We start from the raw sequence: 27,420 nt of genomic DNA on the forward strand, positions 1-27,420 counted from the left end.
CTGCTGGTCTTGAATACAGATCTTCCTGCCTCTGCCTCCCAGGTGCTGGGATCAAAGACTGGTGCCCACCCCACCACAGCAGACCTTCTGTTTGTGTTTTGTGCTTGTAAGCAGGGAGGAACACGTCGAGTCATAGGATAACTTGCCGGGTCAGTTCTCACCTTCTACTGTGAGCCTCCCAGGGACCATACTCAGGTTTTCAGACCAGCGAGCAACTTGCTTCACCCACCGAGGCATCTCACCAACCCTTTAAAAAAAACTTGATGTTTTTGGTGTTCCTATTGTCTGAATGTGTGTGACATCTGTAGGACAGCTTCAGTGTAACCCTTAGGAAGGTTGTCCACCTCGAGACAGGTTCTCTCATTGACCTGGGGCTTAAACATTAGGCCTAGTCTGTCTGCCTAGAGTCCCAGAGACCCCTGTCTCAGTGCCAGGACTACAAGCAGGCACCAAGCACAGTGGTTTAGTGTGGGTTCTGGGGACCAGGTTTTAAGCAAGGCCTCCATGGGCTGAGCCACCCCCTCCACCTAGGACTGCACTCAGGTCCTCACGCTGGCAAGGCATTTATTTATTTATTAATTAATTTATTTTGGTCTTTCGAGACAGGGTTTCTCTATGTAACAACAGTCCTAGCTGTTCTGGAACTCAGAGTTCCACTTGCACCTGCCTGCTGAGTGCTGGGACTAACAGCGTGCGCCACCACTGCCCGACTGTCTCACCCCTTCTAAACTGTATTTTTACTTCCGTTCACAAATCTTTGTGTTTTTTGTTTTAGAGGTGAGATCTCATATAGCCAAGCTGGCCTTAAACTGTCTTTCTCTTGCCTGCACTTCCTCAGTGCTGGAATCAGAGGTTTGTACCACAGGATGGCTGACCTGGCCCAGGATCTGAACCATGGCTGCCTCCATTCCTCATGGAGGCTTGAGGTAGGATTATCATTGGGCCCAGAAGAAGAAACAGACTCAGAAAATCAGACTTGTTAAGGACAGTTTATCATCTGGCTTTACCCCTGGGCCCAGAGCCCTGTGCTTGGTGCCATCCAGCTGAGTACTCCAGAGCCCCATGATGCCTGGGGAGCTCCAAGTCACCAATCACCAGCTGCGGAGCAGGGGCTAGTCCAAACTGGCTGTTCATTTCCCATGCCAAGTGAGACCAAGCCCTTCCTCACCCACCCCAGGACGCTCCAAAGCACTGTGTTGATGAGCTTGGCTTCGTGGACACAGGGAGTCCCTCACCCTGCTTGAACCAGTTGGGTGCCAACCACCTAGTACTTCAGCTAGTGCCACAGATCACAAAGGTCCAAGAGCTCCTCCCACAGGGGGCTGCTCCTCCCACAGGGAGCTTCCTTTTGTCTTTCTCCTGTTCACGTGAGGTGGGCCATTCTTCTGCCCTTTCTTTCTTACCTGAAGAACTAACTATTGTTCCTCGTGTATTTGACGTAACCCAAGACATATACTAGAATATATCCCAATTCACTGCCCAGGCAGAGGACAGATGGTGACTCTCCTGACAGGTCACTCCTGCTCTGAACTGGCCTCAGCACACTACCCTTGATTGTCCAAGACCCGTCTCCATGCTGGCAGCACACTTCTGCACCTTGAGGCTCCTTGTGTCCACCCCCCACCCCAATCAGGACTTCTTGGGCCTGGGTGGAAAAGCAAGCCTACTCCCCCATCTCCCATCCCAAGCTCTCTCAAGGCCTTCTCATGGGTAAGTGCCATGGCCACGGAGCAAGGAACCCACCCTCGACCTAACCAGTGCATAAGGCTTCTGTACCGTGCAAGCAGTCTTGATGGCATCTCCAAGTGCAAAGGAGACCAGCTACTACATGTTCGGGGGATAGGCATAGTGTGAGGCTCTGATATACAAATGTCACCCCCATGGGTTTCAGTTCAGACTTGGGGCCCAGCCCTTCTTTTAGAACCTGCGTGTAAACTTTGGTAAAGCAGACAGTACCAGATAGCAGAGACAAGGCACAGGCCCAGAAAGCTCCTCCTTCCCCCTCCCACCCCCATCCGCCAATAGTCCATAGCCAAGCCGTCCCTTGGTGCTTTCGAGACAGACATGTTGCCATCTTCCACAGCCTCTGCCACTCACACACCGCCTGTCTGTCTGTCTGTCTTCCAGAACAAAGGCTCTCAGTGGTGTCTGAGCTGGGACCTATAATACCCAGTGTGACCTCCCACCCCCCACACAACAGCTGCCCCAATCCAACCCCTTAGAAGTCAGCCGAGCGAATCACAGCTCAGGAGGCGGCTTTCCGATGGGTTCCAGAGTAGGCGTAGGAGATGGGATGGCGTGTCCCTGGCCTCACCGTGAACGTATTGATGGGGCTTCCATAGTGGGGAGACCTGGAGGGAGTGTAAAGGGGGAGTGGTAAAGGTTTGCATGGACCCCCTCTACCCACCTCCCCAAGAACAGAACATTTTAAACTGTGATGTGATGAACTTCTGAACTCCAGGGTGGGACCAAGCGCATCAGACAAGCCCTGCTGACAGCAGAACACCCCTGGTACCCTCTGCTCACTCAGACTCCTTTGCTTCCTGCCTGTATCTGGATCCATCTTTTCACCTGGGTCCACTAGGTCTCCCTTTCTTCTACACTGATTTGAAGCCCTGAACCTCCAGAGGGCGAGAGGGGAGTGGAGAGGTGTATTGGGAAGTAAGGAGCCAGCCAACAGCATCCTCTCCATGTATCTGAGCCTTCCTCCCTTCTCTCTTAGTCGCTAGCTATGGCTGTGACCTTGGCATTACCTCTGTTCACTCATCCCTGGTCGCAAACCCCCGGAGATCCTTCCCCAGCTCACCTGCTGCCTTTGGCAGGGATGAAGCCATAGTCACTAGCTTTGCCGCCACTACCACCACCGCCTCCACCGCCTCCACCGGGCGTCTTGTACTTGACCTCGGCTGCGCCTCGGGCGCCCTCTAGCGACAGCCTCCGTGCGTGCAGGCCTCCGGGGGCCCCGCGGCCCGCCGAGTTGACCCGTCGCATCTCGGGACCTCCAGGCTGCGGTCCAAAGCAGTTAGGGGAGCTCATGCTGCGGCCAGTGGCGCCGCGGGGCGTCCCGGGATTGCGGTGGGGCTCCCCGACGTACAGGCGCTTCTTGATGAGCGAGCGTCCGCTGCCGGAGAAGCGATCCAGGCCCCCGAGCCCTGAGTATTGAGTGCCGGGAAAGCGCGAGAAGCCGCGAGCCGGATTGGCCCCGGACCCCAAGTCCAGGGGCTGCCCCAAGTCTGAGTAGTTGTTCCTGGGTGGGGACCCGCGACGGTCCTGATGCTGCAGCCCAGCGTGGGGCTCAGGGTCATTGCTAAACTCTGGCGGTGGCGGGATGATATCAAAGCTGAACTCCTCTTCTTCCTCTTCCTTCTTGTAGGAAGGAGAGGGCGGAGAAGAGAAGGCTTTGGGAAGGGCGCGGCCTTGGGATAAGCTTGAGGGAGCGCGTCTTTCCCGGGACTCGGCCTTGGTCCACCCATGCCGATGGGTTGGCTCTGGGCCCTGTGTGTCTCGTGCCTGCTGGGGCCTCCACTGACTGGCTCCAGCGGGCCGTGCTGAGGTCAGGTGGGAGCCCTCTGTCTCATTGGGTACCTTAGGGACCACAAGGAAGGAGTTGGGCCGACTACCTCTGTAAAAGATGGTATCAGAGCTGGCCTCCGTTTGGTTGCCATGGTCACGGAGACTCCCTGGCAGAGAGGACCTTCCCGGTCCCATAGCAGTCCCTGCAGTGCCCCCAGGCCTGCTCTTCTGTGCCCTCTGCCTGGCTGCGAGGAGCAGGGCCATTGGGGAGCCCCGCTCCACCACCTCCCCAGTCACCGGATGTCTGAGGAGTTGGTCAGAAGGCTGGACTGAGGCAAGAGGTTTGGCTGGATGCTTTTCGGACTCCTTTTCGTCCACCAGTCCCCCCGAGTCTGTGGCCTCCCCTTTGGCCCGAGTGGGAATCACCACAGCAACCCCTCGGCTGTGGCTGTTCTGGCTGCGGTGGGATCTGTACAGAAACGGCACCTCCTCTCCATCAGTGGACATCTTCAGTGGGAGGGCTGGAGGGGAGCGGGCTCCGTTTGTGGACAGTTGGGTGGCCGCTGCATTTGCTTGAGGTTCTGGCTTTTCTCTGTGTCTCATTGAGACAAGGTCTTTCTCCGCCACCTGCTGAGATGATGGGATGGACAGCCCAGGTGTGTCCTTGGGTGCTGTGGCCTGCCCAGGTGTGTCCTTGGGCGAGGTGACCTGCTCAGGCGTAGGCTTGAGTGGTAAGGCTGGCCCAGGTGTGGCCTTAGGAAGTATGGCCTGCCCAGGTGTGGCCTTGGGTGGTGTGGCTGGCCCAGGTGTGGCCTTGGGTGGTGTGGCTGGCCCAGGTGTCATCTTGGACTGGGGTGGTGTGGCTGGCAGAGCGGTGGCAGACTGCTGGGGTGAATTCTTGGTGACAGGCTTAAGGAATCTGCCATGATCAGTCCCGTTTTCAAAGATTCTTCCCCCTTCCAGCCGGGGTTTGGGAGGCAGGGATGCTATGCTAGGCTTGGCTTCTTTCTCCGCTGAGGAAGAAAACCGAGCCTCTAGCTCATTGCGGATCTGCCTGACACTGGGGGCTGGAGTATCCTGGGGGATGTAGTCCACAGGGGGTAGGGTCAGGCTGCTGGTGGCTTCTCTCTCTGGCAGGCTGTTGCTGGAGTTACTCTTCTCGGGACCACAAGGGTCTGTCTTCTCAGGCAGGCTTGGAGGAGCCTCCTCTGCTAGGCTAGGGTCCTTCTTCCTCTCGGTGTCCTTCAAGGCCACGTTAGGGACTGGCCTGTGGCTTAGTGACCGATCCTCTTTCCTGGTCCCACAGAGATATGCTGCCAGCTCACTTCGAAGCTTTTCCATCTGCCGGGGGTCCCTCCAGTCAACGGGTTCTGAGGAGGCTGTGTCCTCCGGAGTTGGGGGGCTGGGTTTGGGGTTGAGAGTAGGTGAGCTGGATTTTGGGGTCTTCATAAATCCAGAAGATGGAGGGACTGCCTGCTCAGTAGGGGGCAAAGCAGGAGCAGCTGGGGGCAGGGAGGGTGCTGGTGGAGGGAGTGGGGGAGCAGGTGGAGGCAAGGGAGGAGCTGGGGGTGGAACTCCAGCTTGTCCGTTTGTCTGGGGTTCAGGCTGCCCGAGCCTTGGGTTGCCTGGTGTCTCTAGCCTGGGCTCTGGTGTGGGAACTGGCTCTGGGGCCCTGTCAGGGTAAACCTGAGACGCAGGGCGAACATTGAAGCTGGAGGGCGGCAGGAGGTGGGTAGAGGCCTTCAGACTGGCTTCCTCCTCAGGGGAAGCCCCTGGCACTTCCTGAACCGGGATAGAGGAGGTCCTGATTGGAGTTGGGGGAGGCACCTTGAATGACCTGGGGAAGGTGAGCTGGGATTCGGGGCTAGGCCCCTTTAGTGCAACAGGGCTTTTGGGGGGGCTGGTTCTGGGGTCTTCTGGCTGCCTGCCATTGAGTGCTACTTCGGATTTCCACTTGATAATACCCCCAGTGGGGAGGAGATGCGTTCCATTTGTGTGAAGAGAGGCTGGAGTTGGGGGGCCTGGGGCTGGCAAAGAAGGTGGAGGGGGGTTTAGAAAAGCTGACGGCGGGGCAGGCGGGATGAAGTCTGGAGGGGTAGGTGTTGATGGCGGGGAGAGGGCAGAGGAGGGAGATAAGGTGTCCAGTACCGGGGGCGGAGGTGGGGCTGTGCTGGGTGGGGGTGGGGGTGGGGGTTCCACCAGCAGGGGAGGAGGGGGGGGAGGGACAGCAGGAGGTGGTGGTGGAGGGGACTCTCCTGGAGGCTGTGAAGTATCCTGGGGTGGCTCTGGGGCTGGGCCTGGGGGAGGTGGCGGGATGGAAGAGTCCAGTTCATAGTGTACAGGCCTCAGGTCGCCCACAGAGCTGTAGAGTCGGAGGTTGCCATTGACTAGTGAGCTGGTACCTGGGTGAGAGAAGGCAGAGATGTGGAGTGGAGCCGCCTCCATCCTCCTCCCTCTCTTAACAGGCTTTCCTTTCCTTTTCTCTGTCTCTTTCTTTAGAGTGTGTGTGTGTGTGTGTGGTGGGGGGCTACATGGCTGAGGCAGTCTGAGGACAGCTATGGGAGTAAGTTCTCTCCTCCCACCATGTGAGTTCTGGAGACTGAACTCGGCTCAGATCTGGCTGGTCACCTGCTGAGCCATCTTTCCAACCCAATCTCCGTGCTTGGCACAGGGTCGGTCAAAAGAAACACAAGTTCTCCAACCCTTTCATCCTGAACCTGAGGACGCAGCAGCACCTGTGTCCTGAGCTGCCCTAAGAGCGGTCCCCTTCTTACTGTAAGGGTGACTCCCACTCCATTTGTCACATGGTCTAGGACCTCTGCAGCAGGCTCTGGACTGTGACAGTGCAAAGGAAGGAAGGCACCCAGGGCAGTGTGGCTGCAGAGACGGACACCTGGACGGCAGCCACATTCCTCTCCTGGGCCCAGGCTCCTTCCACCACACGTATTTCCCCTTTCCCCCCTGATAGTTAGGAGAGAGCCGCAAGCCTGGAGAAGGGCTCCTGGGAAAGGCTCCCCTAGACCTGGAGCGCCTGGGGTCCCGACAGCAGTAAGCAAGACAGACGCTACCCACTAGAGCTTATTCTTGTTTGTTTCAGGGATCAAACCCAGGGCCCTGTTCATGCTAGGTCATGTTGCCCTCTGGCCTCCACCCACGCTGCCACTTGCTATACGCTCAACCCATGAAGTTTATTCATTAAGGGGTCAACCAGACAGACAACCAACACCATACATTAGTAAATCATTACCATGGTGAAGGTAGTAATAAAATCAGGAGGGGAGGGGTACTCAGGGGTGCCATCTTATTAGGAAGGCCCCACTGAGAAGGTGATCGTGGAGGAGAGGGAGGGATGGCAGGAGGGGGCTGAGATGCAGACCCCGGGGTGAAAACTGCCTAGGCTGATTAAGGAAATCCCACGCGGCAGAGGTGGGAGGAGGGGGAGAGAAGCAATGCGTGAGATCTCAGCAGTCCTCCGTACCCTTTGCTCTGAGTGATGTGGGATGTCACTGGCCAGGTATGAATGGATACCTTAACACTAAATGGCTTACATCCATCCCTGTCTGACCTGGTCCTGCCCCTTCCCCACGTCCTCCAATGGGCCTTAGCCAACCTTGGCTCTCCACACCTCCCGGCTCCACTGTGAAGATCACCCACCTCAGCCAGTGGCTAAGAGGCCGGGGGCTCTGACTTTGCCTCCAGCTGGGGAGATGGAAACAGGTGTTTGGTTTGTTTGAATTCAGGGCCCACGGAGGAAGAAAGATGAAGAAACCACAAGATCAGAGTTCTCTTACCTCCCACTTCTTTGTCCGCAAAGTCTTCTGGGACAGAGGGGGTGGGCACAGCCAGCCCATGGTTCTCCTGGGCATTCTGAAAGAGACCAGATAGAGGTCAGGGGGCATGGAGAGATGGATGACCAGCCAGATCTCCGATCCCGGCTGCGAGTCTGTTGACTTGCTGATGATGGTGGTGACTTTACAACTTTGTAAGTGGATGAAAACAGAGTGGATTCGCTCATCTTAGAGTATGCATTGCCCACAGGGGCAGACATGGCCAAGCTAGAGAGAATCCATGTGGGTGCTGGGACTGAACCTGGGTCCCCACCAAGAGTAGTAAGTGCTCTTAACCGAGGAATCATCTCTCCAGTCCTAAGTGTGAATTTTAAAAGATGGGTCTGGTCCGGGGATATACTTCAACTGATAGTGTTTGCCTAGAATACACCAAGCCCTGAGTTCGAGCCCTGGTACTGCAAAAACCGGGTGTGGCGGGCATGCCTGTCACCTCAGTACACAGGGTATGTAATTCAAGGACAGTCTCAGTTATATAGTGAGTTTGAGGCCAGCTTGAGAGACATGGGACTGTAAAAAAAAAAAAAAAGTCAAGTATCCGGTTGTCTGTCAGCTAGAAAGGTATGCTTAGGGGCTGCCAGTCAAACCGTTCATTTCTCTGTGCACGTATGAGAACAACCACAAAAGCAGTGTAAAGTGTTAGTTGTGTAGTTACAGATCAGATTTGCAAATACAGCATCAGCAACGATGAGAGTCAGCTACACATGGATGAAAATCCCAATTAAAAGCAAACCAAGGAGCCAGGCATGGTGGCACGCGCCTTCCAGCTCAAGGTCATCCAGGTCGACAGAGTGAGCTCCTGTCTATAGTAAGACCCTGTCAAAACCAAAACAAGGGCTGGGGAGATGGCTCAGAGGCTGAGCTCTGTCTTGGGGACCCAGAATGGACGGACGGAGAGAACCAGCTCCCGTCCCCAAACCTAAGAACCCTGCAGTGCCTCCTTCTGGCTACCCAAGGGCCAGAAGCTAACACCACACCCTGACCTCGTGTTTACTCTGAGCTTTCATCAGGAATTTACAGAAAAATAAGTAAGTGGTGAGGCAGAGCTTCCAAGCAGTGCAGGCGCCTCTGATCTCTGGAGGTCACAGAGCAGACCGTGTTTGCACAGCTGTGGCTCGGGAGTCTCGTTTGCATTCTGTTTTTTTCTCCCAAACACGCATTTCCATAGATCAACAAAGCGCGCACACCTGCTGCTCCGAAGACCCGGTGCAGCACAGCGTGGTGCTTTTGATGGGTCTGGGGCCTGACGTCTGGGCCCCAAGCCCGCCCTCCTTTCCCACACCACCTCGCATTCTGACGTCTCCCTCCCTCCTTCGCATTCCCCCCTCCTAACTGCAGTCTGTGTTCCTCCTGGGGCTGGAACTGGGCTAGCCCTATTTCTCCCACCCTCCTTTTCAGAGCAAAGACGACCTTGAATTTCTGATTTCTCTGCCTCCACCTTCCCAGTGCTGGGATTCCAGACGTCACCAGCACAGCTGCCTCAGTGGTGCTGAGAATCAAATCTAGGGCTTTGTACATCCTAGATAAGCCCTCTACCAACTGAGCCACACCCCCAGCGCACCCTCCTCTCTAATAAGAATGCTCCTGTGAACACACCATCTCAGTCACCACTTGATGAAAAGATGTCCCCTGTATTTACTACTCGAGGACATGACACTCAGAAGCACTGGAGAAAAAACTGAAAGCATGCACCTGGGCCTGTGGAGCCCATGCCGGCACTACCACGCCCAGGTCTGTGGAGCCCATGCTGGGCATCTTGCCCCTCCACAGCCGCTCCTCTAAGAACTAGCTGCGCTGTCTGTTGTAAACGGGCAAGAGTTACGAGCACTGGCTTTGGAGCATGAGGCCTAAATGTGACCAACCCTGCTACCAGGCAACAGGACTGTGTCTGCTATCTCTGCCTGTGAAAGTTCTAAAACCAGAATGTACCCATGCGCCCATCCAAGGAGGTCATGAAGAATCAATGAAGCAATGTCCAGAAAGCACTGGGCTCATGGCATAGGATGGAAGGAAGGAGCCACCCGCTGCCTGCACCAGGCAGGCCCTACTGGTCTGCTGTGGTCCTAAACCACCCAAGCAGGGCTGTCTGCCCTCTGTAAGTGCAGCACCTCCCTCTCCTCCATCTCCACTGCATAAGGCATGTGCCTCTTGTTTGCTCTCTCCAGAATTCTTACTTTGGTGTGCACGTGCCTGAGTATATGTATGTGAACTGTGTGTGTGTGTGCACACGCGTGCATACAAACCAAGCAGTCCCCAGATCCGCAAAGCCCATTTTCCCCTCTCATATCTCATGGTTTCAGTTCTTAGCAGCTGCTTCCAACACTCTCAAGAGGAGGCAAATTCAAGCTCATTTGAATCTCAGCCTCAGAAAAACAGAGTTTCCTCTTTTGCTTATGGGACCCAGCCGGCAGCAGCCTACAGCTCAGGCCTGGATGGGGACCAGCTCCGCATGGACAGTGGAGGCATGCATGGTATCACCCTTGGGGTTGCTCAATTCTCACCATCCTCTCTAGAGTCCGGGAGCTGAGGCGAAGCCTCACGAAGAGGGTTCGGGGATGAGGAGGTGGTCTGTGGGAAAGGGCTTGCTGTATAAGCGTGAGGCCCGAGTTCCAACACTCTAGATCCCGCATAAAGCTGGAAGCAGTAGTGAATGCCACCATGTAATGCCAGCACTCCGATGGCAAGATGAAAGGCAGACGGAGGAAAACCCTGGAAATGGAAGTGTGCAGCCAGCTAAGCCGGCACACAAGCAACAAGAGACCCTGTTTCAAACAGGATAGAAGGGGGGAGCAGCACCCCAGGTGTTCTCTGACCTCCATATATATACATATATGCTTTGGCGCGCGCGCGCGCGCACACACACACACACACACACAGATAAAACAGAAAAGGGCTTGGAGGTGCATTTGCAGGCCACGTGTGGGCCTGGAGTAGGGAAGGGGTGTGTCATGAAGAGCATATGGGGACAGTTGATAGTTGCTGGCTGTAAACAGTTTACTAGATAACAGTACAGTCACCAACACGACCTTCCGGGGTGTTACCAGACGCTGTCTCCTTGGGCAATACGCCAGGAGGACTTGGGGTAAAAGGAAGCGATTTCTCAGCCCTTAAGAGACTCATAAGGAAACAAAATACACTTTTGTTTTCTTTTTCTGAGACAGTGTTTCTCTGTGTAGCCCTGGCTGTCCTGGAACTTACTCTTAGACTAGGCTGGCCTTGAATTCAGAAATCCCTCTGAGCCGGGCGGTGGTGGCGCACGCCTTTAATCCCAGCACTCGGGAGGCAGAGGCAGGCGGATCTCTGTGAGTTCGAGACCAGCCTGGTCTACAAGAGCTAGCTCCAGGACAGGCTCTAAAGCTGCAGAGAAACCCTGTCTCGAAAAACCAAAAAAAAAAAAAAAAAGAAATCCCTCTGCCTCCTGAGTGCTGGGATTAAAGGCATGTGCCACCACCACTGCCTGGCCAAATGCATTGAGAGAGAGAGAGCGCCAGGCGGGTGTGGAGGGGTGCGACTCGGGGTCAAGTAGTCTGGTGTACTTGGTGGAGTCCAGGCCAGTGAGAGACTCTCCCAAACAAAAGATGGAAGACTTGGAAGATGTGATGGTTAGCTTACCTGCCTACTAGACACAACCCAGATCACCCGGCTAGAGCAGGCTGGCCTGTGAGATATCTGTGGGTAATGGATGTGACAGTGGGCAGCACCATTCCCTGATGGAGCCCTGGACTGTACAGGAGTGGGAGGGCTACACGGGCAGTGGGGGTGCAGGCGCCCTCTCTGCTCTGGGCTGTGCCTGCCCTGAGCAACCCTCGGGAGCTCCTGCGGCTGTGGCATCCGCACGCACGGCGGGCTGTAACCGGGAACCGTAACCCAATGAACGCTTTCTCACCTAAGCTGCTTTGCCAGGGTGCCCTGTCACAGAAACACTCGGAAGAACTGCCACCGAGGTTGTCCTCCGGCCTCCATGTGTGTAATCGCACGCCTGCTGGGCCCCCCCCCCCCGCACATGAACATTTTAAAAGACTATCTCACACATGAAAATAGCTGGATGTCGTGGTGCACACCTGTAATTCTAGCGCTTGGGAAGTAGAGGCAAGAGGATCACGGGTTATATGAGGCCCTGTCTCAGAAAAATAAAAGCGGAGTTATACCTGTCCTCTGGCCAACAAGATGGCTCAGACAACAATGTGCTTGCTCCCCAACAATGAAAGCCCCTGACCTGAGAATATGTAGACACGCATCATATATGTATATGTGTGTGAAATATATGATAGACACACAGTAATAAACAGAAATTTACAGAGAGGAGGGAAGGAGGAGGGCTAGGGAGATGCTCGAAGGTAAACCTCCTGCCGTGCAAACAGGACACCCCAAGCAAGAGCCCCCGAATCCACATCAGAAGCTGGATGCAGGGGTAAGCACCTGTGACGCCAGCACCTGAGAGACAGGACTGACAGAAGGTCTTGGGTGCTATCCTGGAGTACACCACAGCGCCCCAACACGAGACCTTGCCTCAAGCGAGGTGGAAGGAAAGGCTGACTCCCAAAGCTGTCCTCTGACCACCATGTTCTGGGACGCTGGCTCATAAGGTGTCTTTGCTGTGACTCCTCACCCAGGCCGTGTGACTAGAGACAAGGGCACACCAGGCCCCCTCATTTGGAACACGGTGTTGTTAGCTCATCCTATTTCCCTGGCCTCAGGGGGTTGTCTAACTCCAGAGACTTGACAGGGAAGTGTGGTAGAGAAGGAGAAAGCCCAGAAAACAGTTCTCAGGAGCCAGAAGCAGTTTCCAGGAGCCACAAGCCAACAGTTGTGGTGTGTGTATGTGATGTGTATGTGTGGTATATGTAGTGTGTATGTGAGGTGTGTGCCTGTATGTGGTGTGTGTGTGATATGTGTGCTGCCCTGCTCTCCTCAGCACCACCCTATCCTTGGCCTCTAGCTCTGGTAAAATAGCAAACTGTGTCCACGATGCTGTGTATGGGGATCAGCCTGTGCCTCAAAGCACTGCTCATAAGGGGTGGCCGTCCACCACTCCATGGAGTGGACTAGCCTGTGGGCGACATGCGGCGTGCTCAGATGAGCCACACCCTCTCCTGCTGTGGCAGCTGCCCTCACTCAGGGCCTGGGGCAGAGTCCAGCCTGGCTCCGACTGTCAGGAATAGCATGAAACTGGGCTTTAGCACTTCCTGTCTCCCCAACGAGACAACACCCAGAAGCTACAGTCGTGGGCCGTCTGCTTTTCCACAGAGGTCCATGGCGGAGCCTCGGCTCAGGGGGACAAGGCCAGTGAGCCAGCTGCACTGGCAGGGCCAGCAGAGGGCCTGATGGAGAGAGGCAGCGCTCTGAGAAGATGCGAGCTGTTTTCCTCCTTACGTCTGTTTCTCCACTTCATATAGGCCAAGGTTGGCCTCGAACTCCTGATCCTCCCACTTTTTTTTTTTTTTTTTTTTGAGACAGGGTCTTATTCTGCAGCCCTGGCTGTCCTGGAACTCACTCTGTAGACCAGGGTGTCCTTGAACTCACAGATCCGTCTGCCTCTGCCTCCCAAGTGCTGATCCTTCCTTTCTTAAATTTCATTCATTTATTAATTATTTTTTTGTGCGTGTATATGTGTGTGGGGATGGACATACCACAGTGAGCTTGTGGAGGGCAGGGGACAACCTGTGGGTCACTTCGTCTCTACCACATGGGTCTCAGGGATCAAACTGAGGTCATCAGACCTGGCGGTGCCTTTTCCCACAGAGCCATCTCGCAGCCCTTCAGCCTCCTTCTTGAGAAGTGATTGTTTTTCATTCATAATTAAAAAACACCCAGCGCAGTTATGATTCCTAAACGTTATCGTGGCTGTAGGTGTTTGCTCATACTCAATCCACACAGCTAGCTGGGAGGGTGGGGCTAAGATCAGGCTAAGTTCCCGGCCAGCCCGGCCAGTAGAGCAGGACTGAGCTAACTGAAACTCACACTGTCTTTCAGTCTCATGGCACATGCCTGTAATGTCCACGCTTGGACGGCAAAGGCAGGGGACTGCTACCTGTTCGAGGCTAGTGAGCCTGGGCGACATAGGGAGACCCTGTCTCAAATAAAACACACAAAAACAAAATGAGCTGGGAGTGGTATCAAACCCCTAATCTCCAGCACTCGGGAGGCAGAGGCAGGAGGAGCAGCGAGTTCAAGGCCAGCCTGGGCTATATAAAGTTCTGTTTCAAAAGAACAAACTATAAAACAGCCAAAATAAAGTATCCCAAAGGCAGAGATCGTAGCTGTCACTGACAGTGCTCAGTGAGTGCCCCTCCCGCTCCAGGACTCAGTTTCCTCATCTGTAAAGTGGAGTGACCCCACCTGCCTTAGGTTCGCTGGACTACAGAGGCTGAGGCGTGCCCATGGGCCCCGAAAAGCAGGCCAGAGAAAGGTTACTGCGTCTAGGCTCCTCTCCCATGTCTAATCAAAGCTCGGTGGGAGGCAGGAGAGACGCTCAACAGTTAAGAGCACAGACTGTTCTTCCTGAGGACCTGGTTCGATTCCCAGCACCCACACACAGGAGGCACCTCACAACTCTGTTACTACAGTTCCAGAGGATCCAATGCCTTCTTCTGACCTCTGTAGGCAACACACACACACAACACACACACACACACAGAAATATATACAGGCAAAACATTCATACCACAAAATAAAAATAAGTAAACCTCAAAAACATTAATCAAGCAACACCATCAGAACCCTCTGTGCTTAGTAAGAGCCTAGTCATTCGGATGCTCTGCACTGGGCACAGCCTGGGACTCCTCTGTGTGGTGCTTGAGGAAATGGGCGTTCCCCTGTGGTCAGGGACAAGTTGCCAGGGATCCTCTCCTGCCCTTTTGCTATCATTTTAGGGTGGAAGAGAAGAGGAAGGAAAGGAGGGAAGTAGAGGAAGCACACCCCTCTCTCCACTTGAGTAGAGTTTGCTGTTCAGCCCTGCTACCAGAGAGAACTCAAGGAGGCAGGACTCCGAGAGCTCTGCCAGTCCCACTAGCCTCCTCTTGCCCTGCAAAGCATGTCCTCATGCCTGGGATTCTTAAGAGTCCAGCCAAGGGTAGATCCTTAGAGGCTGGGTCAGCAGGTCAATGCGTGACTAACCTTGGTATTGGAGAGGCTGAAAACCTTCCTCACCAGCCTCCTCCCAAGGCCTGTCAATGCCCGGCCTCGGAAATGGATGGGGAGGGTGGGGAGGAAGAAGCCCCTGCCCCAGCGTGTGACCCAGGCATGCTTGGGGCCTCTCCCAAGGCCCCTGGGTGGAACTCACAAAGAAAACTTTCCAGGTGGCCAGGGTGCCCAGCTGAGTGAAGAGCGGTGGCTGTCACTGCCTTGCAGGGGGCCCTGTGGGGTGTTGACCAAGGACAGTGCTGGAAGCTCAAGACAGACCCGGGAACAGCTGCGTACTCTCCCTGACACTTAGCGTCTCTGGAATCAGACTCAGTGGGCCACTTTAGAAGTGAGCTCAGTTGGGCCAGTGACACGTTACTTCCTAGCCACATGAAGTCATGGGGTCAACCGAGAGGGGGCTCGAAAGCCCTGGGTTTGATTTCCAGCACCGAGCAGATCAGATGTGGTGGTGCATGCCGGTAATTCCAGCATTCCAGAGGAGATACAGGAAGATCAGGAGTTCACAGTTGTGCTCACAAGATGATTCAGTAGGAAAGAACCTGCCACAGAGTCTGATGACCCGAGTCCAGTCCCCGGGCCCCACTGAGAGCTGATGGAATCGAGTCCAGTCCCCGGACCCCACTGAGAGCTGATGGAATTGCCAATGGCAGAATTGAGAACACACACACACTAAAGCATGAGAGTACACATATACACTAAATAATAAATAAATGTCATTTTAAAAATGTAAGTTAATGGCTAACCCTTTTAATTTCAGCACTAGGAGGCAGAGACAGGAGGATCTCTGAGTTTGAGGCCTGTCTAGTATACCCAGAGCTACATAGTAAGAGCCTGTTTAAACAAGCAAAGAAATTCAAATTACTATTGAAAGTTCAGGATAATCATTGGTAATGTAATAAACTCAAGGCTAGCCTGGGATGTGAGTCCTTGTCTAAAAATGGCTCCCCACATCCTCTTGCTTCTTTGCCTCTTGGTGTCAGAGCTGCTGGGCCTCTCTGCCTTAGGTCTCGGCTCTCGCCCTCCCCTCCGGGGTGAGGAGTAAGTAGGGCCAAAGGAACAAGTCCTTGACGTCCGCACTGTTGTGTGATGCAGGCCTGATTCCAGAGTTGTCTGTTTAAATCCCCTGAGTCCACTTTTAACTTCTTCTCTTCCTGGTTCACTGTCCTGAGGCGGCCACCGTGGTGCGTGTGCAGGAGCCCCGGGGCTAGCCAAGAGGCCACTGTTTAAAGGTACGGGTGATGGTGGCATGGCAATGGCTTTGGGGGTTTGCGTTGGGGCTCTTGTGAGTCATGGGGTCAGGTGGGTGGGGAAGGGGCAGACACTCCAACTTTACTCTCATTGCAGGCCTCTGACACCTCTTACCCCATAACCCTTCCGTTCAACATCACCTACATGAATCAGTCACACCCCACACTGCCTTGTCTGGGCCTTGATTTAGGGATAAGCTCCCCAAATGACTGGGCAGGCTCCATGGGAGGGCTGGGGTTGTCTTCAGCTGTTTGAGTTCCCAGGTAACCAAGGAGAAGACAGGTCTCTCCTGCAGCTCTGGGATGCCTCCCCTTGGCAAGGCCAGGCCTGTGTGACTCAGAGGGTAGGGCAACCCAGGGAGCTCTCACTGCCTTGGGCACCCCGAGACCTGTCTAGCCAGTTTGTCCGTATTTACCACATGGGCATTTAATTTCTAATTTCTCATAAGCATCAGCCTAGGGGTGACCGGATCAGAGTGAGGGGGAGAAGAGGTCACCCCAGAGGAAAGTACAGTCTTTCCTCCAGCCGCTGCTCAGGGTTAGCGCTCGGAAGTACAGGGCAGCTCTGCATTGAGCTCGGGGCTCCATCTCCCCTTGGACACGGGGAAGACATTGTTCTCCCAGAGGCCCGTGACAAAGACCCGAAGACCCAGCTCTGTTTGAAGCTGGGTCTCTGTGGATCGCTGGCTGTCCTGAAACTCATAGATACTCCCCCTTCTGTCTCACGAGCTGGGATTACAGGCGCAGGCCACCAAGCCTGGCCTCTGTTCTTGTCCAGGGCAGGCCTTCCCTTCCTTGGGTCCAGCGTTCTTTTTATTATTGTTATCATCACTATTATTACATTTATTTATTTCGTGTGCGAGCGCCATGCGCGCAGATGACTCAGAGGTCAGAGGATGACAGCATGCGGGCTCCAGGGATTCACTCAGGCCACGCAGCAGGCTTGGCAGCCTGAGTGGATAGTCTTTCTCCTTCGAGTTCTCTCACGGGCCCAGATCTGTGTTCTCATTCCCCACCCCACACCAGGAGTGAACCCAGCGTACTGCACACCCTAGACAAGAGCTCTGTCACTGAGCCACGCCCCGACACTCATGTACCTTTATTGTGAAACGATACCTGTAGCCCAGACTGATCTCTGACTTTCAGGCCTCCTTGCTGCGGTTCCTGGGAGCTCAGGCCTGCACCACCATGCTGGCAACATGTTCTCATCTTGATGACAGCCGAGGTCCACCCACTTGTGCTGTCTGGTGGCTCTAGCCAGGTCCTCAAAGCCCCCAGAACAGCGAGGTGAGTGGACCTGGTGGCCAGACAGCAAACTCCAGGAGGGTTGATCTCCAGGAAGCAACCCAAGCTGGTGTAAGAGTTTACCATGCCCCCTCATGTGCCATTATAGAGTCACTTAGTACAAGTCACAGTTGGGGACACCGAGAGGACCATTCCCAGAAAGCTCACCAAAGGGCAAGGAGTCAGAGGCCTGGAGAGAACAAGGGCCTGGCCCCTCTGTCACTCCATAACCCTAGGCAGGATTGGGATTGGGGAAAGGTACCCGATAGCCAACTTCAGGGCCCAGCCTGGGCACCAAGGAGCCCAAGGGTCTGTTTCATGATTGGCCTTTGGTTGTGGACACTTGAGAAAGTATTTCTTAAAGTGAGGACATCGGAGGGCAACCTCTTTTTGAATGCGTCCCTGGCTGGCTCTTGAAAGATACTCAAGATGAGGGGACATCAGAAGATGGCCCAGGCAGAGCTCAAAGGCCCTTGCTGTGCCTGTCACCCTTTTCTCAAGTGACAAGCATTATGACTCCCCTTCCCTGCCTCCTGGACTGGGTGGTGCTTTTTGTAGGTGGAGGGTAGGGAAGGGCTGAGGACCTCAGAGGTTTAATACAATGTCAGGCAAAAGGGGCAAGGCTTAGGTACTGGCCCAGGGCCCCTCCCACACTGACATGGGGCTGGGGGCCGGTGTGTGTGCACACGTGTGTGAGCCTGCACACACCTGGGGTACTGGAACAAAGCCCAGCGCTATGGAAGGGGTCTGAGATTAGAGAACATGAGCTGCTCAGCTGCCCGCCTCCGGGAGCAGCTGGTGGACGAGGCCCTAAGCTACTCCAGACCCGTAACCTGAAGCAGGATCCGAGCTGCAATTAGGCTAAGGGGTATGAATTGAAAGCACACCAGAGACGGCTTCAGTGGGGCCTGCAGGTCCTCAGCAAAGACCATCTTAGACCCTTTGAGGCTCCAAGAGTCTTAGAACCAAGAGACAGCAGGGCAGGGATGGAGAGGGCCAAGCCAGGGAGATGCGAGTGGTTTGTGCCAAGGTTGCCAGGTGGGGCACGGAGGTCAGGGCAGTCTGAAGGGCATCTGGCTGTAGAGGGCTTGGGTCTACAGGACCATAAGCAAGCCATTTCCTGTCTCAGGGCTGTAGCTCTGTGGCTGTAAAATGGGGGTTTGGAGGTGGGGGCTCTGTTCACGTGGCTGACCTCTGTAATGATGAGCACAGAATGGGTGGGACAGACCTGCCATTCCTCACTTAACCAGCACTGAAGGAATGTGGGTTCAGTTCCTGGTCTATAAAGGACGATCCCATGGACTTTATTGGGCTTTAGTTGTTGGTTTGACAAGTGTTTTCTCTCCCATTCTCCATAGTGGGGCCTTCCTGATGGGTCCAGAAAGAATGGTTCCCAGGCCTAGTCCCCAGGAGGCCCCAGGCCTGAGCAATCCTCCAAGCCGGGACCTGCGGCAATCTTCCTCCAGCTTCCCTAGGGTCTTCCCAGACGGGGGAGTCCGGGAGGGAAGTGAGGGCATGAAAGGCCCAGAGCGGGCAGGAGGGAGAGATGTAGGAGAGTGGAGGGGGCCTCACTGACCCTGTAGTCATGGGTCAGGGAGGGGTCAGGACAACGGGAGCCAGTCACGATCTAAAAACCAGTCCAGGGACAGGCGTGTCAGCAATCTCTCACACCACCATCCCCAGTATGTGCTACGGGTCGATGAGGGGACAGAACGAACTCACGTCTAGAAACAGGACGGCGATATCATCGTGGCTGCCGCAGCCTTACACACAGCTATACGCATCTCAGGGAAACAGCGTAGTCAGGATTAGGGTGTTTTTTTTTTTTTTAAGCCCTCTTTGGTTTCTCTTTCTTTTTTGGTTTTTGAGACAGGCTTTCTCTGTGTAACTATGGAGCCTGTCCTGGAACTCACACTGTAGACCAAGCTGGCCTTGAACGCACTGAGATTCACCTGCCTCTGCCTCTCACATGCTAGGATTAAAGGTGTGTACCGTCACCATGTCACTTTTGGAGACAGGGTTTCTTTGTATAGCCTGGAACTAGCTCTGTTTTTGTTTTGTTTTGTTTTGTTTTTAGTCTTTATATTGGAAGTGGAAATTCTGTGTCTGTCTGTGTGCTGCTTTTGTTGTTGATATGACAAGGTCTCATGTAGCCCAGGCTAGCCTCAAACTCATTATGTAGTTAAAAATGACCTAGAACTTCTGATTGTCCTGCCTCTACTTCCCAAGTACAGCAATCACAGGAAGGCTCAGACTGTCCTGTTTTTGTTTGTTTGTTTTTGTTTTTATAATGCTGGGGACTGAATGCAGAGGCTCATATAAGCACTTTGTCAACTGAACTACAACCCCAGCCTTCGAGATCACTTTTAAACAGAAAATAAGTGATCTGAAAGGCATGGTTATTTGAGACAGGGTCTCATGTAGCCCAGGTTTGCCTTTACTTGCTATGTAGCCAAGGATGACCTGGTCCTATACCCCAAATGCTGGAGCTGAGCGGCTCCCACGCTCAGCTTTGTTTGTTTCTGTAGTGCTGGGAAGGGAGCTCAGGGTCATTTATTTCTTTTTAGTTTGTGTTTGCTTTGTTTTCTGGGCCCTTTGAGACAAGGTCCCCTGTAGCCCAGGCTGTCCTTGAATGCCTGATTCTCCAGCTCCAGCAAGTGCTCGGATTACAGGCTTAAGCCACCACGTGGGGCATCCACTTTTTACTTTGAGTAGAGGACCTAGAAATTTTAAAATCACACATTGACATGCATTTCATTTTGGTTGAACAGCCGTAGAGAACCAGCAACTGTCCTGGCACTAAACAGAACCATTTACCCAGTGGTGCTTTTTTAACAGGCACTGGCTTGGAGCATGGAGGTCAGGGGGCAGCTTGCAGCAACTGGCGCTCTCCTTTTACTGAGTGGGTTCTGGGGAATGGAACTTAAGCGGAAGTCACCAGGTTTGGTGGCAAACACCTTTGCCTAGTGACCATCTTCCAGCACTCCCGAGCATTTCTTGGGACTGGCTGCTCACAAGTGCTTGTAATTCTACTTCTAGGGGTTCTGATGCCCTCTTCTGCTTCTGGTGTGCAAACATACATAAAGGCAAATACCCATACAGATAAAATACATACATACACATATATACATATACACACATATAATACATATATACATAAGGGTCAAACATCCATACAAACAAAAATGCATACATACCTATACAATACATATGTATGCATATGATGCGTGTGTGTGTGTGTGTGTGTGTGTGTGTGTATAAGGTGTTTGTTTTGCAGGGTGAAATTGTAATCCTAGTACTTGGGAGGCAGAGGCAGGAAAATCACTAAAGATCCAAATAGCAAGTTTCTGATAGCCAGGGCTAGCAAGATCCTATGTTGGAACAAAAGATGAGGGTTTTTTGTTTCTGTAGTTTCACACACACACACACACACATCTCAAATGCCCTTCTCACATGAGTCACTACTGTGTGTCCAATGAGGAAGTTCAGTTGCTACCCCTTCCAGGAAGCCCTTCTTGACTATCCACAGTGAACACCCTGGCTGCCTCTGCCTGGCTGCATCCCTACAGTGGGCACAGAGAGCAGCAGAGTGAGCTAAGTCATCCCTGCACCCGGGGCCATCAGTAAAATTAACGCCTGCTGTGCATGGAGCTGGCGCCCACTGGCACTGGGTGCCTCTCCTAATCCCAGGCTGATGTCTGTGGCGGGCAAGGTGCCCACCCGGAGCGGACTCGGAGCTCAGGCCTAGGCACTGAGCACTTACCAGGGGAAGGAAGGTCAGCAGGGGCCGGACTCTCGGCCGGGCTTTCAGCGTGGCTGTTCCGGATTCACTCACAGTGTTGAACCGACTGTTTTCATAATAGATCCCATCTAAAGGACAGAGAGAGGACAGTGAGCTGGGGATCCAAGACGGTGGTGTCTAGGCCTTGGGGTTGCCAGGTGTAACCCAGGAATGCCCCTCTGACACAGTGAGGTCCCACAGAGGAAGGTGTGCTAGTGGCAATTCTAAGATCACTCTGTGGAAGGGACTCGGGCTGTGCTCTCGGGACATTCGGCCCCCAGCAGCCACCATTCTCCCAATACCCTGCCGTGCGTCCTCATAACCCTTGTCCACACAGCGCCTGCCATGCGCCCTCGTAACCCTCCACGTCCACACAGTGCCTGCCGTGCGCCCTCATAACCCTCCACGTCCACACAGCGCCTGCTGTGCGCCCTTGTTACCCTCCACGTCCACACAGCGCCTGCCCTGAGAGCTAGGCCGACGCCTGAGCTCATCTGGCACAGAAGAAAACAAGGCTGCTTCTCTCAACTGTTTGCATTTCTAATCCGGAACAAGCAGGTCAGAGGACCCTACCTGCTCCCCCTGTGGCCAGTACCCCCTCACACCCATGTAGGTCAAGTGCTCCTGAACCACCATCAACGTGTGTCTGTGCCCATATTGCTTCAAGGGTTCAGAAACAACCCAGCTCTGCCACTGGCTGTACATGTTGTTTAACCTCCCTGGGCCTCAGTTTTCCCATCTGTACAATGGAAATGATGGTGCCAACCTTATATAACAGCTCTGAGGTATAGATGTGGCCAGTGCAAAGAGGGACTGAACAACTGTGGCTCCCTCCCCAAGGGAGGATGACACACGATGGCCCTCCTGTCCCTCCAGACCCTGCTCTGGGCTATCTACAGCCACGGACCTTTGACACCATTGATAAGGATTCCCCATTTCCTCCCAGGCTCACATGGTCCTCCTGCTTTATGGGTCATAAGAACGAAGGCACTGTCCTGTTTAACAGACCGGAGGACACGAGGGGCCTTCTCCTCTCCGTTCAATGAGGAAAAAGGTCAGAACCTCAATTAGGCAAAGCCTGGTGTCATGGTGCCTTTCATCCCAGCATTCAGGAGGCAGAAGCAGGTAGAGTTCCAGGACAGCAAAGTCTACATAGTGATACCCTGTCCAAAACAAACAAATCCCAATAAACCAGAATCCCGTTGCCTGTTACATGGAAACAACAGAGATTCCTTTTCTCCTCACACATTTTTAGGAGGAAATTACAAGAAATCCCAATAATTTATTCAAAAGAGACTGAGCTAGGCTGGTGAGGCTGCTCACCGGACAAAGGACATTGCTTCCTAAGCCTGTTAGCCTGAGTTCAATCCCCAGGACCCATGCGGTGGAGGGGAAGGACTGACTCAAATATCCTCTAATCTCCATGCACACACATACCACACACACGTGCATGCACACGCAACACACATGCACACACACACGTACCACAAACGCGCACCACACACACACACACACACACACACACACACAGTGTGACAAAGAGAAAGGGAGAGACTCCTTAAATATCCCTGACTTAGAACTCAAAGAGACTCACCTGCCCCTGTCTGCCTCCCGAGTGCTGGGATTAAAGCATGTGCCACCATGCCCAGCAAAAGTCCTTTTAAAAGAGAAAAGGGCAAAGCTAATAGGAAAGGGCAGTGGCTAGACCGGCAGGCCTGTTCCAGGCCCTCCTCCCTGCTAAGTGAGGGACAGCATCAGGGGAGGACTATATGGCCACCATAAGCCAAATGTTTCCCCCCACCCCCAGGCTCAAGGTCAAGGACCAGAACCAGATAGAATTTCAGGAGCCCACCCTCACGGAATTCCCTCTTAAAGTAGCCAAACTCTGTGGATCAGAGTTGGGAACCCTGGAATGGGTCTTCCTGAGAAGCAGCCCCCCTCTTCAGTCCAGTGAGAGACGGGAGGGAGGAGAGGAAAGGAAGGGGTGAAGGTGGCTGGAAGGCAGGTGGTAGGGTCCTTGACACACAGTGATAGCCCCAGTCAGAAAGCCAGGCGCGTCTTCTTGACTGTAGGCCCACTGGAAGGGGCTGTGTGCCTAGAGGTTCTGGCAGTGCCGAGCGCGGGGATACAGGGGGTACTCAGGGAGTCAGAAGGGCAAGGACCAGCTCTCAGAGTGAGAGGCTTCCGAGGAAAGGGGAGAGGCCCTTCAGGAGTGTCCTGAAAGAGAGCCTTGAGAGCAAGATGTGAGTCTTAACTGAACCACAGACAAACCAAGCACTGGGAAGATAGTCCAGCAAGTAAAGGCACTCGCTGAGAAGCCAGATGGCCTGGTGCCCACATGGTGGAAGACTCCTGCAACTGTCCTTTGTGCCACACAGTGGCACTGAGGACACAGAAACACATGTACACGTGTGCGCACGCACGCACACACACCACTAAAAATTACACAAACGTAATGTTTAAAAGAAAAGTCAAAGGAATCATGAGCACACGTTGGCATCACTACCGCCACCCCTTTTCTCCTGCTAAGAGTTTAAGGCTTTGGGCCTGAATCGGGTCAGATCCCCTGTGCCCAAGTAAGAGTCACCGGGAGGGAGGTGGCCTCTTGCTTGCTTTCTTGCCAGGGTTCATTGTGAGTTTTGATACTTGGGGCAGCCTTCTTGGCACACAGGAAGACCAAAGCCCATAACGGAAGGGACTGGACCAAGGCCACAAGGGCCCAGTGGTGTCAGGGTTCACAGGGTCCCAGACAAGCCTCCAGCACAAGCAATGTGGTGTCTCCCATGGCCTGGAACTCAATGCCTCCATAACAGGCCTGTCTGGTTCTCTGGCCTGGGGTGGGGCTGGCATATGGCTCTGAGTCTGTGTTTGACCTAGGGGATGCCTTGGGGAAGCTGAGGACTCACCACAAGCTGCGTGCAGACTCTGAGTCCTTTCTTCCTACCCTTCTACCCAAGAGGAGGAGCCCATGGGATCTTCTGCATGTCTGTTCCCACAGAGCTCAGGTTGAAAGCCTTTTAGTGAAATGCACTTTTTGTTCCCCAGGCCCAAATCTGGAGATGGATCGCCACGGTCATTGAGGCAGAGATATTCTGGGACAGTGACTTAGTTTATATTCTCTGAATCCTAGATCTGCCCAAAGAAGCAAGAAAATAAATAAATAAATAAATAAATAAATAAATAAATGTCTAACCTATATTAAGTTACTGATACCTAGTATATATTAAGCATATACTATGATCTAGGCACCCCCCCCCATCCTGGAACTCACTCTGTAGACCAGGCCAGCCTCGAACTCACAGAGATCCGCCTGCCTCTGCCTCCTGAGTGCTGGGCACTTCTTTTCTTTAGATGAGGTCTTACTCTAGCTCAGGCTGGCCCGGAACTCACCTGCTTGAGCTACCCTGCCTAGTATAGGCACCATTTTTTATCTTGCACTACAGGTAACTGAACCTGAGCCTTGTGTCTGCCAGGAAACCACTCTGGCGACCACTGAGCTAAACCCGGAGCTACAGGGAACCACATTCCAACCTTGTGTCTACCCTCTCTGTCGTATGTCCTGTGGGGAAAACACTCTTTCTATAAAAACATTTTTAAAAGTGTTAGTGCGTGCATGTTGTTTCTTTTCCTAACTAAGTATTTTTTACTTATTTTACATACCAACCACAGCTCTTGGGTGCATGTGGAGACCTTCCTTTGCATGGGTTCTAGGGTCCAAAGGCAATACAGCAGCGCCTTTCCCCACCCGGCCATCTTCTGTGAGACAGGGTTTCCCTGTGGAACCCTGGCTGCCCCGGAACTCACTCTTTAGACCAGGCTGGCCTCACACTCAGAGATCTGCCTCCCGCACTGAGTCATCCTGCCAGCCAGGGAAAATACTTGAGTCTCAGTTTTGAAGAGGACCCTGAAGCTGGAGGAGGTTATAGGCTCACAGTACCACACCTGCTGAACAAGCAGGGCCAATACTCAAGGGCCAGCCTCTAGAATCTGCTCCCTCTGGCCACAGCCAGCACAGCGGGGGAAGAGTGCAGAGTCTGAGGGTCTCCTGTAGTCAGTGCAATCCACAAGGAGACACAGGACCTAGGAGGTATATCCAGGTTCACAGCCAGTTCCTCTAGACAATACCTATGAACCTTCTCAGGCTCAGTTTCCCCACCTGTAAAGCGGGGATAATGACTCCTACATTGTAGGGAGCGTTCCAAGCTCATGGCAGTGAAGCCATCAGGGGTAAGAAAAGGGCTAGAGTGCCCCCAAATTCCCAGGAGCCCCTGGCGACCTCCATAGCACTAGTCACAGATCTATTGGCTTTCAGGGGCTTAGGAAGAATGGAGTCATAGCTTAGGGGACTTGTGGCTTTGTCCCAGAGTAACCTGGAACCCCCAAACATACCACACAGCAGACACCCAGTGGGGTGGGAAGGCTGAGACTTCTAGTCTCCCACCACCGGAGGATCAGCAACAAGGGGTGGCCATGTGAATGTAGCCCACAAATGACATTAATGAGGCCCTTCCTTTCTAATTAGCAGGTTCACATGACAGGAACCTGAAAAGGCCAGTTTGTTCCAGCAAGCCCTAGCAGGCCTGACCTAAGCACCGGAGAGAGGCCTTTGTCCAAGGGCAGAGGGGACGCTGAAGGGAGGCTGAATGGAGGTAGGGCAGGGGACGTGCAAAAGCAGAGAGCAGCCCAAAGGACACCAGTCTAGTGTAGGACTGAAGAGGACGCGGTTCAGCAAAAGTAGCTCCTGTCTCCCTAAGGACGGCTGTCTCAGCCCACAGCAGCCGGGTGACCTCACCAGGAACTTGCTAGAAACTCTGAACCTCTTCCCATTCCAAACTTGTCCAATCAAGAGCTGATCTTGACAAGGGCCCATGGGATCAGGTGTGCTCTGCTGCCCCTCGGAGTCTTGATTCCAGGAAGACACAGAATCGATGGATTTTACAAGCTCAGGCCATGGGAACTGACAATGAAGCTATTACTCAGGTTAGGGGTGCATTCCACGGCTGGGCACTTGCTTAACATGAGTCAGGCTTGGGGTCCTGTGGCTGATACCTCAGAAGAAAGAAAATTATGCTATGATCATTATTAACTTATGGGCTGTAGCTGTCAAGGAGGGGCCGCTTTCTGGACTTAACTACAACCAAAAGAGGTACTTACATAATGGGGCCACAGGGAGGGTGCGAGAGTGCGTGCATGCGTGCGTGCATGCATGCGTGTGTGTGTGTGTGTGTGTGTGTGTGTGTGTGTGTAGTGTGTATGGGGTGTGTCAGGTGGGTGTATGCAAGCACGTGCTGAACCAGGCAGCCACAGCCCATCTCTAACAGTGACCTACAGACCGTGTTTACTCTAGGTGACAGGAGTGTAAACAAGTCTCCTTCACACCCCAGCAAATCACAAGTCAGTTTCCTACAAGCCAATGACAGCCTGGCCTTGGCTAGACGCTCCGGGAGGGTAGTGACTTTCTACCTTTTAGCCTGGCCTGGTATGCAAAGTGTGTGGGGCCTGGGGAGAGAGTCTCAGGAAGGACGCAAGAACCAGCTTCCGTCACAGGGAATGCTGATAAGGCGTCAGCCACAGTTCACCACACACTGATTTCCAGCCTGCTGTATGCCCTGCAGGGGTCTTTGGGAGAAAGCCAACAGCTCTGTTCCAGCAGGGGAAGGAAAGCCTGAGATTTCCCCAAGCCATCTGGTACAAAGAACCACCTGGGAAAAGGCACGTAGGGAATGCTAGCTCAGCTCCTGGGTCCGAGGAATCTGTACCGGATGAGGTCTGAGGGATGAGGGCCAGGCTCTCGTTTGGTAGATGCGGGCGGAGAATCCCCAGCTTCCCGTTGCTGGGATGGGGAGGTTCAGCAGTGGGAAAGGAACCTCAGGTGAGTTGAGCTAAGAGGCCCCGAGAAGTGGAGCAACAGCAAGCTTGGTCACAGGCTGCTCCAGCAGCTGCTTTTGTGGCCCAGTCTCTTATCAAAGGAGACTACAAAGATCTGTGAAGATTCAAATCTGTTTTCTCAAGTACTTAAAAGACAATGGCGCAGCCCTTTGAAGCTCTTGTTTGGGAGGCAGAAGGCTTAATTAGGACTGTGATTGCATTCAGCAGGGCTGAAATCACCAGATACAGGGACTAGAAAAATGTACCCATCACCCCCTGCGCCTGTTTGCATTTTATCCGAACCCAGCCTGCCCTTGTGCAAACAGATTGGGAGCTGGGACGTGGCGGTAGCCAATGCCAGGCAGGCTCAATGCCTTCACATACTTAGACATGGGTTTCTGATTCCCACCCCTTCATCAGCCACCGCCCTCCAGCACTGAAAACCCGGCATGTGCCGGTCTCAGGGGCCCTTAGACCTGGAATGCCCCACCCCTTTGAGACCTCGGGGTGGCCTCTTCAGGTCTATTTCCTTTGGAGTACAGCCACCTGAGGACACGGAAATGAAGCAGGCAGGGACAGGCAAAGTTCAGAGTGGGAGTCAGCCAGGCAGCGACTCACTTGTGGTCCCAGCGAGGAGGCTGAGGTGGGAAGATCGATGGGGTCCAGGAGTTCAGGGCCACTCTGAGCAACATAGCAGGCCACATCTCAACAAAATCAACAAAAAGCTGCAATGACCTGA

The 27,420-nt window shown here is 53.7% G+C and overlaps 1 protein-coding gene across 1 annotated transcript in view; it reads right to left on the reverse strand.

The window, feature by feature from the left end:
- Nucleotides 1-970: 970 nt before the first annotated feature.
- The window catches only part of C9H6orf132 (chromosome 9 C6orf132 homolog), a 29,605-nt gene continuing 3,155 nt past the window's right edge, over nucleotides 971-27,420 (reverse strand). The window contains exons 2-5 of the mRNA XM_038343389.1: nucleotides 20,796-20,902; nucleotides 7,305-7,380; nucleotides 2,807-5,915; nucleotides 971-2,351 (exon numbers count right to left, since the gene is read on the reverse strand). Coding sequence (XP_038199317.1) covers nucleotides 2,246-2,351; nucleotides 2,807-5,915; nucleotides 7,305-7,380; nucleotides 20,796-20,902 — 3,398 coding nt within the window. The 3' untranslated portion in view covers nucleotides 971-2,245. The remainder of the gene's footprint in view (nucleotides 2,352-2,806; nucleotides 5,916-7,304; nucleotides 7,381-20,795; nucleotides 20,903-27,420) is intronic.

This window comes from Arvicola amphibius, chromosome 9, assembly GCF_903992535.2.
Source record: "Arvicola amphibius chromosome 9, mArvAmp1.2, whole genome shotgun sequence".
Taxonomy (NCBI): Eukaryota; Metazoa; Chordata; class Mammalia; order Rodentia; family Cricetidae; genus Arvicola; species Arvicola amphibius.